Here is a 17628-nt window from a genome sequence, read left to right as displayed (position 1 = left end):
CCCCCCCCCCCCCCCCCCCCCCACACACACACACACACACACACCACACACACATACACCCACCCCAACCCGGCATTTTGCGGGTTACCGGGAAAAGATTGGAATAGTGACACTCCCCACCCTAGCTCTGAATATGTAATTCACGCACCAAAATACACATGCACACACACTTTAAACCAGAGGAACAATGCAACATTCAAGACACTCTAGCAATAATAATAACAGCTGTAGAGTTGGCTGTTTTTTTTGCACCATCAGGGAAGTCATCAGATCCGAGTGTGTTACGTTCACAGTTTGGTCCCTGGAGGGAAGAGGAAGGAGGGGAGCAAACTGACAGATTGCTCTGCTGAATGACTGCGAGGAAGAGTGGCTGAAAACACCCTGTTTAGAATAACAATGTAACCAGAGCCTCCCTGTAATTCTGCAACACAGCCAGAGCAAGGCGACGCAAATACAAATAAATACTCACATATACACACCTCACCGGCTGCATGACAGGCGCGACCAATAGACAAAGAGCCCGGCACAGTCACATGCCACAACTGATTATCAATGACAGTAAAGTGGAAAGGTGGAACGGACCGAGCGGTTTTGACTCACAGGGTGGGAGGATGTGTCCATCCCGGTGTGAATCCACTTTTCTTTTTGGCGCAGAATAATTGTGTGTATCCACTTCAATTGTGTTTTTATGTGTCTGTGTGTGTGTTTAGGTGACTATCAGGGCTGTTGGTTCTCAGCGGCGAGAGCCCAACGAGCAGAGACACGGCGTGTCAGCCGTTCCGCCGTCTGTAGCAATGACACATCTGAGGGAGTGTGACCATCAAAGGCAGCAGCCCCCACTTCCAGCAGGCCGGCCAGATGCACACACACACACACGTTTGATGGAGTGTGGTGTGATACAGCTGCCTGATATTTCTCTCTTCAATAACATTATAGGATGGAGGAAAAGGGGGGTTCTGACTGACAGCAATATGTTAATATAGAACATGTCAGATCACAGCTTCTCAAAAGACAGAGCCACTCTGGGAGGTTGGTGATATTTAAAAAGAACAAGAAGGAAGGGCGTATCAAAGTACACCTGAGGTTTTGTGAATGGCCACCGATTACTGCCAACTCCACAGACTAAGAGGTTGAATCTAATTGAGCTCCAACATAGGCAGTTAAAGATTATATCTGACCACTGCTGCTCCGTTCACAGGTATTGTTGAGGTTCAGTTCCTTCAGGCAGATAAGAGATGATTCCGTTTTTGTAACCTTTAGAATCATCAATCCAAAGAGCGTGTTTAGGACGATGAATAGCTCAGTTCTAGGTGAACAGCCCTTCTCATTGTAGTTGGGAAAGCTTGTTTGTGGAGATTGAGGCTTGATCATTGGCTGATAAAAGTAGTTCTGGTATACATTTTTGTGCATGAAACTGCAGCATTATCAGCACTTTGACAATTTTGTGGTGAAACAAAGGGACAGGTTGATTTAGAGTTAATTCTTGCAATCACAAGTTTGCAATTTCCAACAGTAACTTGCTCCCTGAAGATATTTCTCCAGATTTCTTCAGCAGGTGCCATGGCTGATGAGCCCAGAGAGATTTAGGTCTAAGTGGAAAAGTTAGCTGGACAGAGGGGACCGATGACGTGCAAACAAACAGCTATATACTACTGACTCCAGCAGTTGACGTGCATGTCGTTACATGTTTGGAGGAGGCTAGGAACACAAATGAGAACAGATTGGCACAGCAGGTCTGCTTTCCCCCACCCCCGTCGGCTCTCCCCCCACACACAAACACCCACTTCCTCTCTCAGATGTAGAGCAGCCAGACTTGGGTCTAAACCAGTACTGAAGGCTACATCTGTTGGTCCCTCAGCCTCTGTTGCCATAAAGCAAAGCCGCAACCACACCTCTGAGCACAAGTATTTGTGCCTGCAGTGCACACACCCAGTTATTACTACACAACCTGAGTTATGACTTGAAATAAAACAAATTAATATCTGAAGCTAATTAGTTAATCATGTGTCTGTGTTTGAATATAAAAACACGGTGAAAACATTTTAAAAGTTCAGTGCAATGAAATTGTTTTCTCCTACAGCTCAATTTCTTGTATTTTTTAACTTCTTGGAGTTTTTAATTTGTTCATATTCTTCTCATTTACAATATCACCTCTCTTCTGTTCTTTTCTTTTTCTTTTCATTTTCTATTTAATGAAGACATTCTGAGCAGTCATTGTGTGGAAAAACAACCGTGATCCACCATTTCTTGGGTGCGTTGGTGTGCATGAGGATGTAAAATCTAGGGGAAAATCAGTTTATTCCAATCTTCTCCTATTAGAAAAAAAATCTTGGTATTTTTCTTCATAAAAAGTATAAATATCTTAGAAGATGTGTGAGCCTTAAAACCCTTACACTACAACAGATCCATGTACATATCGGTAAAGGAATCGCAAAGCTATTTTTCCTTAGGTGCATTTTTCTTTTAACGGCATAATAATACATTTTTCACACTCAGAGTTAAAGAATTCAGAGTTCAGAGTCTGCACTCCCATCTCTCTTCTTAAAGCCGTGACCTTTAGCACAGTAAGACGTCAGAAGCAGCAGTCCCGCTTTGGAAGAACCGACAAATGGCTTGAGCCACCTTACAGTCCGTGTGGATTTACCTTTGAGAGTGAGCCCTCTTCATTGACCAGCCTAATTATACTATAAGCGCTCTTTTCCTGTAAGCACTCAAACTGGGCTGCTGAGAGGATGCTGGATGTAGAAGCCATGTTAAATCCCCCTAAAGCCCTTAAAGGGATTTTAAGAAAACGAATGGTAGAACGAGCCAACTCGTCGCTTGGAGATGAGGCTTCAGCTGACCACATTACGACCAGAAGTTCAGGGGTCCATTTCCGATTTTACAATTTTCTTGCTTTCTATGCTTTTCAATTCTTAACTATGTTGTTGTTTCTCACCACTTTTATTTTTTTTATTTTTAGATTATTTATTGGGCATTTGTTCGACAGAACAGCTAAAGACATGAAAGGGGAGAGAAGGGGAATGACATGCAGAAAAGTATTACCACTTTTACAAACTTAATATCAAGAGTATGTGCTGTCATATAGGCTAATGTTCCAGTAATTAAAAGGTCAGTTCACTCAAATACAGAACACACTAGGTTCTTAATTACCTCTAGTGGTATCTGAATATGCATAGTTTTGCATTCTGGTAGGATTTGTTTAGGCAGATCTGAACACAGTAATTATACTCCGCACAACCACACAAACAACACAAGCTCTGGAGCAGTTTGTTTGTGATCAGACCCAACTACAGTACAAGGAATACTTTGCAAGTTTTGGCTAAGCTTTACCAACTCAACTACTGATTCTAACCAGAGCAAATTAAACTTTGGTTTGAAAATGACCCTAGATAATAACTGGGCAACTCTTTCCTATAGACTACAAGCTTTTTACCTTTTTACTCAATAATGTGCACAGTGACTGAATAATGTTATATAATCTGAGCCAAATGCCATACTATATTTTTTCCCTCAACAACTTAATTTAGGAGCTTAACCAAATATCAAGCATCCAACCAAATATCAGGAGAGCCACTCTTCTAAAACACAGTCACAGTACAACATAGTTACAAACTGTGTTGTCCTTTTTCACCAGAAAATCATCCAAAAGTACTCTGAGATTTTCATTGCACTTTAAAATATGCTAAATTACAATTCTTTGGGTAGTAGTAGTGTAGTTTTTGGTTACGCAAGTCTAATTTCCCAACGGTGAATATTTATTTAGGAGGCCCAGGTTTATCCATCAAGAGGCACCTGCTGTGGGGCAGCACCCAGGGTAAACAACCCCCCCAGGCATGTATGTAGAAACACACACACATACACACAAGAGCCCCTAGCAGCGGTCCAGATAACAACCCTGAGTCAACACTGCCACTCTGCTTTTGTTTTCTCTGCCTCCCCTCCTCGCTTCCCCTCCCACGTTCCAATCCCTGCAGAACCGCAAGGACCAGGGCTGAAAAGATGTGGGGATGAAAAACAGTGAGATAGTGAAAGAGAAAGCGAGAGAGGAGGGTTAAATTACAGCATGGGAATGCAAATGAGTGAATTTTATTTGGGGGGAGCCAAGGAGGGCAAGCAGGCTTTATTTTCCAGGCAGGAATGGTCCCACTGTGGCCTCTGGATCAGTTGCTGCAACAACGAAGGGAAGAAAAAGGAACATTCTCACTCAGCTTTTTTACTTGGGGAGGAATAAAAAAAAGAAATATAACAAATACTAAACCCACAACACTCAGAGGCTAGTGCAGTCATTAAATAAAATGATATTTTGCTATGCTTTCACGCTGCTGGTGCCGCCGCCTCCTCCTCCCATCCCAACTTCACTCCCTCTCGCCTGCTTCTCCCTTCGCTCTGCCCAAAGCAGAGTCACACATAAGTTGCTGAAAAATGGGCACAAATCACAGCCTGACCAGAGACACCACTGCTACCAGCCCCACCTCCCCCCTCTGGAAAAACGTGTGCAAGAGGGAAAGGGACGAGGACGGAGGAAGCAGGGTGAACCAGCTGCAGGTGGTCTCCAGATGTGGTGGCTCTGGGGACGGGCCACTATAGCGCTGTTAAGGGCGGCTCAGAGCTCCCCCTCTCCCCTTTTCCTTTCCATTTGCTTTTCTTCCACTCTCAGTGACAGGAGCCATCTGGCCTGGCAGAGAGAGTGGAGACGCAGCAGAGAGTCCCACCCTTCCAAGTGTGGCCCCTGCGTGCCATTCAGCAGAGTGCATGAGTAAATAAAATGCATGCACACACATACACACAATAGCTCCCACTTGTGGCCCCCAAAGCTGTCACATGGCTGTTAACCTATCGAAGCTGCAGCCCAGCTGGGCTCCATAGTGATAAATACACCAGGGTCACGGGGACTTGTCAACCACAAGTCAGTCATCAGATACTATGAGGTGTCCACTTACAGCCTTTTAAAGCTCACTTTGCTAAAGAGTTACAGCCATTTTTATCATAACCCCCATTTCGCTTCATCTCCTACATCCTCTGGTAGATAGTCGCACCCACCTCCTCATCCACCGCGCTCCACCATGGCAGATGATATTTCACACTTCCTCTGGCAGAGCAGACCCCTTCCCCACCACCCACCATATCCCCAAACCCACTGTAACTGGAGTTTACATTCTGGATACACAATACAACACCTGGAACACACAACACCTCCGAGCTACACCATGCTGCCCCACTTCCTGTATTTATTTCACTTAAGCTAAAGCGCCATCATCTGCCAGTAACAGGATGTTCTCAAATATGCGAAAAAACAAAATGCAGAGCCTCAAAACCATTTCCTGGCAGACAAATCATTTGAATTGTTTTATTCTATGGAAAATAAAATTCCCTTCCCTCTCCAATTGTCAGTCATTACAACTCTGTCTTTGGAAAAGGTTAGCCAGTTAAAGCCCTGGCTGCTTCCTGTAGGCACTTTTGGTCTTTGTACGGCTTGGGAATACTCTTAAAAGGATTCCTGAGTAATTGTCTTTGCTGCAGTAGAAATTGGGTATGGAGGAATATGGACTGTAATGACTAAGAAGGTACAGGGGTAGTACATAATGACCAATGAGTGACGCAGGGTTAATGTTGCTTGGATATTATTGAAGGAATAAAACACTCCATGTCCTTTTACCATGTACAACATACCAAACAGGGAAGGAGGGGCTCGCCCTTTGAGTAGTTTTTATTTATAATATCTAGTCATTATCTCGCAATCTCTGGCATAGAGTTCTCTTTTCAAATCTCTGTCCTTTAGGGAAACAGCATTCAGCTTGCTTGTTAGATAAATAAAGACACTAATACCAGCAAAAAGGTGTACACAGAAAAAATAAAAAGAATTAAAAAAACAACACTCTAAAGCTTAAAGGATTTTTCCTCCTCATCATCACTGCCCATTTTATATGGTCTCCCATAGGAGAAGATCTGAGGGTCCCTGCTGTGTTTGCTGGCTGCGGAGATGAATGAATGGCAAGCAGAAGCATTGATTTGCAGTGTGGGCCACAGATCAAACCACTGGACAAAAGACCAGGCAGGGGGACAATGGAGGAACACAGTGGGCCGCATGAGAAACTAATGACAACCGGTCGATCGGGATGACCACAATCGACCACAGGCACACTCATTCCAGGAAGGAAACAGGCTTAAAAACACACTACATGAAAGGTTAGCGAATCAGCTGCAGCAACACAACGAGGTGGCCCACTGTGATGGTCAGAGGAGCGAGGTCTTTCAGGAGAAAAATATCCACAGGAACACAGATTACTGTTCTACCTTTTTATTACTATTCTTTTCATCTGCTCTCTTTCTCAATCTTTTTCTTCATCCACTCCATTTCCCCAACCCCTCCTCGCTGGCCACAGACCATGAAAAAAGTAAATATGTGTGCAAGGTAAAGCAATTGGTTAACCTTTGAAATACCCTGGCAATGAGATCTGCCGCTCTTTACGCTTTTCAGATGCAAAAAAAGAAAAAGAAGAAAAAAAAAAAACACAAGGTTGGCCACCACTTCAGAGGGGATATTCAATATCCATGAGCTTTTTCATTTCACTGATGAATAATTCAGGGTGACCTGCCCACTACTGAGTGAGAGAGAGAGAGAGAGAGAGAGAGAGAGAGAGGGGGGGGGGGGGGGGGGGGGGGGGGGGGGGGGGGGGGAGAGACCCCCCAAAAAGGGAGGAGGACTGGGGAGGTGTGCAGAGGTAGTTGTCTTTTTTGGTGGATGCAGCTGTTGCAGTTCAACATGCACAAAACCAATCTCCTCCCCAGCTGCCGTGCAGAGAGGAATAATACGGCAGAATTGTTGACAGATATTGGGGAGATTATATCAAAGTGCTGCCATTCTTACAGCATGAGCGGTGAGTATGCATCGTTGTTATCATGTAAACAAAACAGCCTCAGAATAGGGACACTAGCAGAATAAACATGAACGTGGGATCTCCCAAAATAACCTGACCACGCGCACGCGCACAAGCACACGCACACAACTGACCTGAAATATAATTCTCCCAAAAAAAGGGGACTGCTTGATTCAGTTTGAATTCAAAACTACTTCAGTGTGTTTTTTGGCCATTTGCAGCTTTTGTTAGGATCCTTTTAATCTTCAAATAAACATGTGGAACACAAAATGCTCTGTTAAAGCACCCATATAATACTCATTTTCAGGTTTATAATTTGGTTTTACCAGAATAGGTATACATGGTTTCATTTTCAAAAATCACCATATTTATGGTGTACCGCACATTGCTGCAGATCCTGTTTTCACCCTGTGTGTTTAGGTCCCTGTTTTAGCTACAAAGTGAGACATCTCACTTATATACTATTTTTGTTGGGAGTCGCACATGCTCAGTGGCTAGGTAAGATCACATCAGCTAGATAACTCTTTCTCCATCTTTGGTCAGTACAAGGCAGGATTAGCTGGGAGACTTCTTCTAAACGAGGGCACGATTGTGGAATACCTGCAGAACAGGGACATGGAAGTAGTTCTTTTGTAGACTATGGTGAACTAGTGTGTGTTGCAGTAATGTTTTGCCATTGAGAACGAGCTAGCATGCTAGCGCTACCATGTGCTACGGTTAGCCACCTCAACTTGGCTAGGGACTTAGAAAGCTGTGCAGATTTTGACCCGGAGACTGAAGGCAGAGGACATTCAGAAACCTGTATCACTCAAAATAGCATTGATAGTTTTTTTTCAAGTTTGTAGTCCTTTGGAAGCACCAGAGACAAAATAACACCCCAAATCCCAGAGAAAGTGATTTTTTCATTATATGGCCACTTTAACAAGTGCACTGATGCCTGAAAACTACTTTAACCATGTGTTAGACATACTCATAATGCTTTTTTGGGGGGCTGTTCCCTTTACGGTGACTAGACATGAAAGAGAGAGAGGGGGGTTGACACGCAGCAAAGGGCCGCAGCTCGGATTCAAACCCGGGCCGCTGCAGGACTCAGCCTACATGAGGCGAACTCTCTTACTGGGTGAACTAGAAGCCGCCCCAAAACTCACAATATTACTAAATAGCAGCACCGTAGATGGGAGAAAACCTAGGACCTAAGGTCCACTCGGACCAGGGGCAGCACTTTTGACCCTGTGCAGAGGTCAGCTGCTACTATCCTACATGCACACAAACACACTCTGACACACAGCTGTCACAAACAGAGGGAGACCAGCTGTTCCTCATTCGCTCAAAGGCTCCGTTCCCTCCACGGGTTGGCTGGCTTCGCAAAAAACATTAATCCCTCTGTGAACACAACCGATGGTTTGGAAAGATCCACCATGAGAAAACAACAAGGGAGGGGTGGCGGGCAAGATGGGGATGGGCCTCAACAACACTTTTTTCTTTCACTTATTCTTCCAGAGAAAAAACTGCAATGGAAAAATAGATTTTCAGGGCCATATTTCCCCGGGGACACAAACAATACAGAGGCCGGGTGAAGCTGGAGCAGCAGATAGTTCGTGTAACATTTACCAGGTTCTCGAGAAACTAGAGACACATGACAGAAGAACTGTGCACAGATAAGCCTTTAAGAATCTAGAGGTGAACAGTGGCCTTTAACAACACAGTCATCACAGGAGTGTACAGCGCACTGAGAAAATACTTTTTCATTGTTTGGAGGTTGCACTTTTAAATTAAGCCATGACTGTTTGGTTAAAGTGCTGACTTCTAACGTTTACAGGAAGGTGTAGACAGTGTGCAACTCACGGCCCTTTTTATAGACATAAAACACACAATGAAAACAGACCCGTGACATGCAGAGATGGCACGTTTTTTTTATGGATGTGAGTGTGCTTGACAGACCAAGTCAGCTACATGCTACAGCTCTCAGTCCAACTGATCATTGGTTTACGCTGTAAGGCAAAAAGCCCCTGGAACAAGTGCTCGCTGGTATCTGTGGGTCAAAGACTTATTCAAGTTTTTTTTTTTTACTTGTCTTACTAGTTTCTGTACGTTAAAAATAATGAAGCAATGAAGGCAGAGGGTTAGAATTCCTACACTGTTCATCTGGCAAGTGAAAACACTCAATTCAAAGCTGAATAACAGCACATTAATCTCACAGTCATTCATTTCAAATTCATTTATTTATTCATTCATTCATATGCTGCAGACCTACCCTATACGACTGCTTTGTACGAACTGCATTGTACATTTAAAAAAAAAAGGCATGGTTCGCACAGTTACAGTACTTGCATACAACAATGTAAAGCTGGGCAATATATTGATATTATATTAATTTTGTGATATGAGATTAGATATTGTCTTAGATTTTGGATATTGTAATATGGCATAAGTGGTGTCTTTTCCAGGTTTTAAAGGCTGCAGTAAAGTTTTAATTTTCTGAATTGACCAGACTGTTCTAGCTGTTCTATTATTTGCCTTTAGTCAATATACCCCCATTACTGATATTTATCAAAAATGTCATTGTGTAAATATTTTGTGAAAGCACCAATAGTCAACACTATAATACCGTTATAGTATCAATTTTGAGTTATTTGTTTATAAATATCGTGATATTGGATTTTCTCTATATTGCCCAACCCTACAACAATGCATACACATGCTGTGGTGCAATATCAATACTAGAGCAGAGTTTCACTGATTATTATTATGCAGCTACATTACCTGTAGTGACCCCTGATGCCATGTGAGCTGAAACCTCTTGTCTGTCTCCACTCATTCATTTTAAAGGAATTAGTGAGGATGACACAGACTCCCACAAACACGTGATGCCTGTATAGTAGCATCCACACATACAAACACATATCCATAGCACCCATACACACACAAATACACACAGATGGCCAGCAGGATTTCCCCACTCTAATGCTTGGGCTATTCCTAGAAAGGTAACTTAAGCCATTAACCTAACCTACCCTAACCTATTGCCACATCAACAAGCAAGGAAGGAGACAATATTCACTCTGTACACGGGGACATTGTAGTTGCAATAAAAAAATGACAGCTTTTCTATGTGGGTGTTTACATCCATGTAAGATAAACACTATAGGGACTGCAGCCCATTGGATATAATAACACTTCATATTTAATTAGCAATCAATGTCTCATGTCTGAAATCTATGACCCACTGACGGGCATGAACCACTTGGTTGTTTCCCTCACTCTGGTTTCTACGAGTGAAACACATGATCAATTGGAATGAGGTCAGGACAGGAGACTAACTCTTCATTGATCTAAAGTTGGGGGAGGAATGGAAAGGGTTAGAAGGTTACAAGACTGTTCACCAAATATGGACATCAACACCCTCAAACAGCCTTAAAGATGTTTAATCTCAGATCCAAAAGTAAAGCCAAAGACAATGACAATTCTGTCACTGTCCTTATACTGTCTGACAGCACTATATATTTACAGTAGACAGTGCTGGTCATAAGAAGAAAGAGACAGATTGAGGAAACTTAAGGTCTTGTCCCAATGCTGTCACATCCAGCCGGCTCATATGAAGACAAACACTTTCTGCTGCTGAGGGGACATCTGTGGTCTGTGTGTATGTGTAGTCTGTATATCAAAAGACTAAAAATACTTCTGAGTTATGCATAAGAGGCAACACCTCATTAAATCAAAAAGTAGAGTGGCTGCACAGGAAGACAGATACTAGCCTGTGTCTAAAACAAACCCATAATACAGGCGTCTTTTTTTTAAGGCCACACTGACACACAGGGGATGTTTCTTTCTGACTAGCCAGTGGAAAACTGGAGTGCACACTTAAATCAATGTCAGACACCTGTATAAAGTAGTTTAGTCAAGGACAACTAAGAGCACATTAGGCATTCATCCTCGTGGATGTCCTTCCAAATACAGGCAGGGAAATTAAAATCACATGCAGCTTCCCATAGGAGCAATGCACTAGAAGGTTACATAACTGTCAGCCGTATCAGTGATGGCTTATGTCTAAAGAGGGGAAAAAGTTGATCTGCAATGTTTTGACTAACCTCCCAGGAAAGAGCAGACACAACCTGGGCGAAGGGGCACCCAAAGAACAGACTTACACAGGTGAACATATCAGACTTACACAGGTGAACATATCAACTGACACATCCCATATGGCTACGAGAGGCTGTTGCCAAGTTCTGGTGTATCTCTTTTCGGCCCGCTACAAGCCCTGCCCCCAAACACCCCACCGCCTCCTAATTCTCCAGCCTAGAAAAGTACAGCTGAAGATGTTCTGGATTAACTCCACAAGGAAACCACGTGCTGGCATTTGTGGACAACATGCAAGCATCCACCTTAGTTAATCTACTGAGCACGCACACAAGTCAGGCGAATAGCCACCCACATCTCTTGGCTATTCTGCTTCACGTGACATAAAAGTTAGGTTTACCGACCTGTGCAGCTCTGTGGGATGCTACTGACAGACAACTCCATGGCCAATGCGAGTGCTGCAAGGCGATCTCCTTACTTTGGGTGGAAGGGAACTGTTGCAACTAAGCTTGACTCAACCGTTTAATGCCATTATTAACACTACTTATGGCTTTAGCCAACCAAGACAGCGTCCAGCGGAGAGGAGTACACAGGCAGGGCCCTCCCACCTGCACCTTTTACATAAATATTTTAAGGAGCTACTAATTTCAATGCAGCCTATATCTTCGCTTTAAAAACTCTGCTTTGAGAATAAATAAGAATTTTGACAATATAGAAATGTGGATGCCTCAGTGGCTATGTGTAAATTTACACTTTGATGTAAGATGATAAAGAGAGAAGACTGGTTTGTATCGGAAGGACAAGCAATTTATTCAGTAGGTGCAAAAGGAATAATGTGTCAACTTTCATCAATATGCATGTTTGAACATAAAACACCACGCATGTCTTCACTGGTGTACTAAAGCCTTTGCACAACAAATGAGAAGCGATCTCTTGAGATGTGCACTGTACAAAGAGGAGGGGGGAAGCAAAATATTTTCATTAAGTGTCCTGCAACATCTTATTATTTTCACTCAATTTTCTCCTGCTCCAAACTGCACACGACTGATCAAGAAAAAGAGTAACAAGTGCACAAAATAAATGTTGCATGCAGGGCTCACTTTTCCCCTTTGCTTAAATGTAAAGATTATCTATCTCTGATTACCACCGAAACCAAGGTTGCCTAGCAACACACAATTAAGAAGTATGCTTTTCGATTGCAGGCAAGGGCTGCCCATTATCAGATGAAGTTACTGAAGCAACAAATGTCAGCGACATGCAAATGAGTTTGTTGTGCTAAAAGTGTATTGGAGGAAGGAGGGGGGCTACCACTGTGGCCTCGGAAGCAGTGTGTATTAGCATAAAGCTCACTCCCACCTCCCCAACGCCCAACTCCTTCCCCCTCCTCTAAAATTTGCACCACGCTTATTTCCTTGACAACACATGAAGGGACGCCACATCATAAGATTTATCACTTTGCATGCAGCAGCCTGCAGACCCATTAGAAAGACAGGCAAGATATAGGGTTACATGGAATAACAAGCCTGGTTAAAAGACCCTAAGCTCATCAGCAGAAAAAGATATAAACTTGTTAAAAAGGGAGAAATTCAGGCATTTATGTATCAAAATAAGCTGAAATTGTGCCTTGCTCTAACGGTAAACTGAGCATAAAAAGCTGCCACAATACTTCATACAACCTTTTGTGAGACAAACAGGTTCCTCAAATCAATCAACATAATTGTAGGTTCTACGAGGCCACTAAGGATGAGCAATTGATATATTCAAAGAATTATGTGGTTTAAAAAACAACAACAAGAAGACAAGTTTGGATTGTAAGCAGCAGCATGGTTACAAGACCTTCAAAAGTGAAACAATTCTTTCTTACTGTCATTCAATAAAAATGTAAATTGACTAATGACTTGGCTTTAAAACAGCACATAGCAGAAGAAATTTACTTTCAAATAACCCTTTTAGTTTGAGCAGGTAGAGAAAATGTGATTTCCATGTACCCACTGTCTGAGGTGAGAAACATTTGAGTTTTTTTGTAAGTATAGCACACTAAGTAAATAAATAAAAGAATGTTTAAGTGACACTACAATGCAACCAGAATTTCAAACAAGGTGTCTATAAAAAAGTTACCTAATATAGTCACAACTATACGTACATCCAATAAGTGTAATTGGATTTGTGGCAGTTAAGCCCTGATTAGGTGAGAGTGCAGAGTAAAATAGAATGACAGTAACTCTACATCAAGGAAACTTTTATATAGCGCCACAGAGACACCACAATACTGCACTAAGTGCAACCTGCACAACTAGTCTATTTACATTTTATAATACTATTTAAGCAGTTGCACATTTTTGTCTTCTCAACTTTTATATATTCAAATATTTGTTCTTGTATTTTATTCCTATTATTATTTCATGTATATTGTATGTATGTAAATTGTATCCTAGTATTTCATTTATATTTATATTCTGTGCTGTGTGACTGATTTTTCTGCTGCAACACTGTAGGTTCCCATTTTATTGGGATCAACAAATGTCTGTCTGTCTGTCTGTCTGTCTTTCTATCTAACAAGCTTGCAATGTATGCAATACTAACTAAACGCTGTCCTGTTGAGTATATTAAGGGAACAGCTAGAGAACAGCTAGTAAACACTCCTGTATTTTAGTGTTAACATTGTACAAGAAACCTTGAAAAAGCAAGGTGGACCTATGTAACAACTCCTAAAACACACTGTTGCTTCAAAAAGGATCCTGGCCATTTAACTAAGTGAAGGAAAATAGCAGAAACAATTTTTTACCTCAATAACTGTGCTACACACAAGAAATGTTTCAACTTGGTGATGAGACAGGATCCCCTCCGGCAAATGACACAACCCTGTTGCAATACTTGTATAAATAGTTGCGTAATTTAAAAGAAGACCTCTCAGAGCAAAGCTGCTTAACTTGTCAGATGCATCTTACATGCAAGTCTACTTCTCTGTTCAAAAAGACTGTCAGTCAGATTTGTTTGTAGTATGCCAAACATCTATCTATTGTATACAGAATTAAATCTAACTGTGCATATAATCCATGGGCAAAATAAAATCAGAATAAAAAAAAAATGTCAACACCTACAGAAAAAAATAAATCAACTAGCAACAGCAGAAAGGACAGAGGAGAGAGGGTTTTAAGAAATCATAGAGAAAGGTGACTTTTGAAATTACTTGTGTCAGGTGTGGTGACCATGGTTGAGACTATGACAGGTGGACCAGTGCGCCGTCCTAACATCTTGGTGTTGTTAAGGTTTTGCAGTTGGTGAGTGGAGGAAGAAGTTGCAGGAGCATTGGTACTCTCAGGGGCAACATTGATCCCTTTCCGGAGCAGTTGGGGGCTGTGAAGTGGGCTTGGCGCTGCAACTGGCGATGGTGGGGGATAGTTGGAGGCTCTCTTCATCAGCTCCATGGGGGAGTAGGAGCCAGAGAAGGTTTTGGGCGCTGCTCCAGGGGTGCCCGGTGCTGGTGGAGGCTGTTGTCCAAGAGCGGACATGGCAAGGCCAGTATGGGCATTGTACATGGAGACGGGTCTTCCCTGAGTCACAGCGCTACTATATCCTCCAGCACTGAGCGGCAAAGCTCCAGTTGCCAGTTGCCGTGCTGCTGGGTAGGAGGTGGTCTCAAGGAGGTGCTGGGAGGGTGCGCTGTTGGGTCTTCTACTAAGAAACTCCCCCAACCTGGGAGACGTGTTCTGGATGGAAGTGGGAGGTTGCTGCATCAGGCTGGCGTCCATGGTCAAACCTTGGGGCTGCATGTAGACGTCATTGCGATAGCTTAAGCTATTGGATCGGGAGCGCATAACCGTCCCGCTCTCCTTGCAACCAAGCGCCAACCGGGAAAGAACACGGGCCTGGGCCAAGTTAGGGGCCACAGAGCGGACATCATGGTCCTCCATCATTCCTAGCATGGCAGTGGAATCAAAACCATGTTGCAGGAGGAGAGTAATAGTGCTCTCGGCCAAGCCTTCAGCACGCAGCATAGCCAAGAAGGCAGGGTCCACCATTCTCTTGTGGTCTGCAGTGCTGGGATAGTGATGAGGCATGTTGGATGATATTCCAGCAGTGGCTGAGCTGGGATCATAGTTTTGGTCATAAGAAAACCTCTGGGAGGCTACAGCTCCATAACCCCGGGGGAGAGATCCGTCCATTCCCTGAGAAGCTGGGTCCACCCCCGAACAGGTGGCAGGTAGCCGGCGGGGGTCCAGGGACAAGCTGTTAAAATTGTTATAAGCTTGGTGAGCAGAGAAAGACGGTGGCTCAGCAGCATAAATAGGATGAGGGGGCTGAACCCCGTAGACTGCAGGAGAGGAAAAGCGGCCACCAATACGGTGGATGTCTGGGATCATCTTAGATCCCAGAGTTTCCCTGTACAAACGGCTCAGCTCATGAACAGGAAGAGGAGGAGGTGGCGGGGGAGGAAGGGGAGGAGGTGCGGGGGTAGGGCTAACACCCCCAGTGCTGGGCCCATAATGCAAGGCTGATCTGGTGAGCAGGTGGTGGTTATCCCTATAAAACCCTGACTCTTCAGGTAGCTGACCAGATAAGGCAGCGTCATATTGGTAGTAATCCTGAGACGGTGCAGAGGCACGGCCTGCCATCATTTGCCTGAGGTAGAGGCTGTTGCTTAGATCGGGCACAGAGTTTTTCCTCAGTAGGTGCTGTCCTTGCCGGTCCTTATGGATCTGCTTGTACAGGGAGGGCTGGAAGTCTCGATCTGGTTTTGCATTGAGACCTAGGTGATGGTGACCGTCTCCATCCAATGCCAAAGAATTCCTATGACCAGCAATGGTGCCACAGTAGTGACAACGACTTTCCGCCCTATCTTTCTGACCTTCAGACCATTCTACATCACGCTGGCCCAGAGAGCCACCAAAATGCGACTGCTCACTTGGGTTAGGCATCAGTGAAGACAATGAAGCAGACAGCTATAAAAGCGTAAAATAGAGCCGGGTATTGTGTTTCAACTCTCAAATTACACTCACTCCCGATCAAAAGGGTGGAGTGAAGAGAAGAGGAGAAAAGGTGAAGTATGAGGTACCCTTTTACCTGATCTGCAGTAGGGCCCTCCACCCCTCTCTCTCAAGTCTGTGCTATCATGTAGCTCCCTGCTGGCAGCCTATCTAAATAATTCAGACCTGGAAACATTAGAAATTCATGGGGTGATAGGCACAACATGACAAACACATAGAAAGAGTGCACAGACACACGCACACAAACATGCAAACAGAAAAAAAACACACCTTTAGGGAGAGGCTCTGTTCCATTCTACAGCAGGGATCATGCTTGTGCTGGGTGCCAGGCTTACATTCCAAACTAAGACTGGGGTTAAAGAAATTGGGGTAAAAACACATGGTGGACAATGCCAACAGAATGGAGGAGGGGACGAGACTTGCTAATCCAATGGGGTTGATGCACGCCATCAGCAGGGACAGTCCTCTTGTCCACAACGTTTGCCACAAGGGGATTAGCGTCAAACTAAAACCCGCTTAAATCCACTGGCCCCTCTGACATCACTTGAACCAGATAGTGTACACAGCCAGCATGCTGCTGAGGCCCCTGGATGTGTTCATGGAGTGTAAAGCTACAGTGTTTAGGGTGCTTACTGGTTTCTGCTAACCCATTTGTTGGCAGCAGGCGTTCCCCGGGCGTGAATGGATCTTTCCCGAGGGACTGTAGAGGTTGGGGACTGACATGCTAGCTGTAGTGTGTCCCTAGAGAGAGGGGGAGGGGGGCAAAGCCTGGCCACACAAGTACTACCGAGGGTCAGATTTAATCCGGTGGCTACTAGAAGGAGGCATAGATGCTCCACTTGAACCATAAAGAATGCATAGCCTCCTCTACTGGGCAACTACATAGTCACATATGTGAATACACAATAACAGATACCCATACAAATGCATAAAAAAACAGAAAAATATGCAAGCATGCAATGTCTTTACTTCTCGCCCCCATAAATTATGTTAATATGATGTTATATCTTATTAAATTACTTAAATTATTCAAAACAATTTACAGACTCTCTTAATTTATTTCAACGTATTATTTAAAATCAGCAAGTTTCAAGAGATGCAAAAGAAAAATACATCATCAAAATTGCCATTTAATACACAATAAGGCCATGCTATGCTCGCTTCAGAAGTATTTGATTCACAAATTGAATGGGCATGAACAGCACTGGTACAAGTCAAGTTGGATTTCCCCTCACAGAGCTCGCACTTTGCTACTACATACACCAGATGTATAGTACAACAGAGCAGATGTGGCTTATCTGAGAGATAACTGCCAGTGTTTACTTGCCATGACAAGAGCAATGTAAACAAAAAGCAGCGGCAGGAGGAGAAGAAAAGGGAGCTTTGATAAGTGTGTGATGGGAAAAAAGATGATAAGACAGGAGGCTGCCAGCTTTGACTTTACTTTCCGACTGTGTGGGATAGGACAAGGCAGGAGGGGAGGGGGATATGATTGGACTGCACTGGACTGTGACAACTAGATGGCTACCAGCCTGTTTCTATTATGTGTTTTATTTCAGTTTGAAATAGGGAACAGGGGTTTAAAGGAAGAGTTTTTGTAGCAAGTCGCAAGGGACATCATCTGCCTGCTCCTGAAGCGGAGACTCAGAGACAGCGTGACTGAGATAGGTTGAATGAGTAAC

General features: G+C 43.6%; 1 protein-coding gene across 8 annotated transcripts in view; it reads right to left on the bottom strand.

Annotated features, from left to right (window-relative positions):
- ctbp2l (C-terminal binding protein 2, like) overlaps window positions 1-17628 on the bottom strand; it is a 93092-nt gene that overhangs the window by 27435 nt on the left and 48029 nt on the right. For 3 of the 8 annotated variants that reach the window (XM_034861483.1, XM_034861482.1, XM_034861484.1), the window contains exon 1: window positions 14149-15892. The exons of 4 other annotated variants lie outside the window; for them this stretch is intronic. In XM_034861483.1, coding sequence (XP_034717374.1) covers window positions 14149-15877 — 1729 coding nt within the window. In that variant the 5' untranslated portion in view covers window positions 15878-15892. Of the gene's footprint in view, window positions 1-11362; window positions 11506-14148; window positions 15893-17628 lie in introns of those variants that run through there. One more of the 8 variants, XM_034861489.1, reaches the window with a different exon arrangement.

This window comes from Etheostoma cragini, chromosome 21 (assembly GCF_013103735.1).
Source record: "Etheostoma cragini isolate CJK2018 chromosome 21, CSU_Ecrag_1.0, whole genome shotgun sequence".
Classification (NCBI taxonomy): domain Eukaryota; kingdom Metazoa; phylum Chordata; class Actinopteri; order Perciformes; family Percidae; genus Etheostoma; species Etheostoma cragini.
Note: the sequence above shows the minus strand (reverse complement) of the source record. Positions and strands in the feature narration are given on the sequence as shown.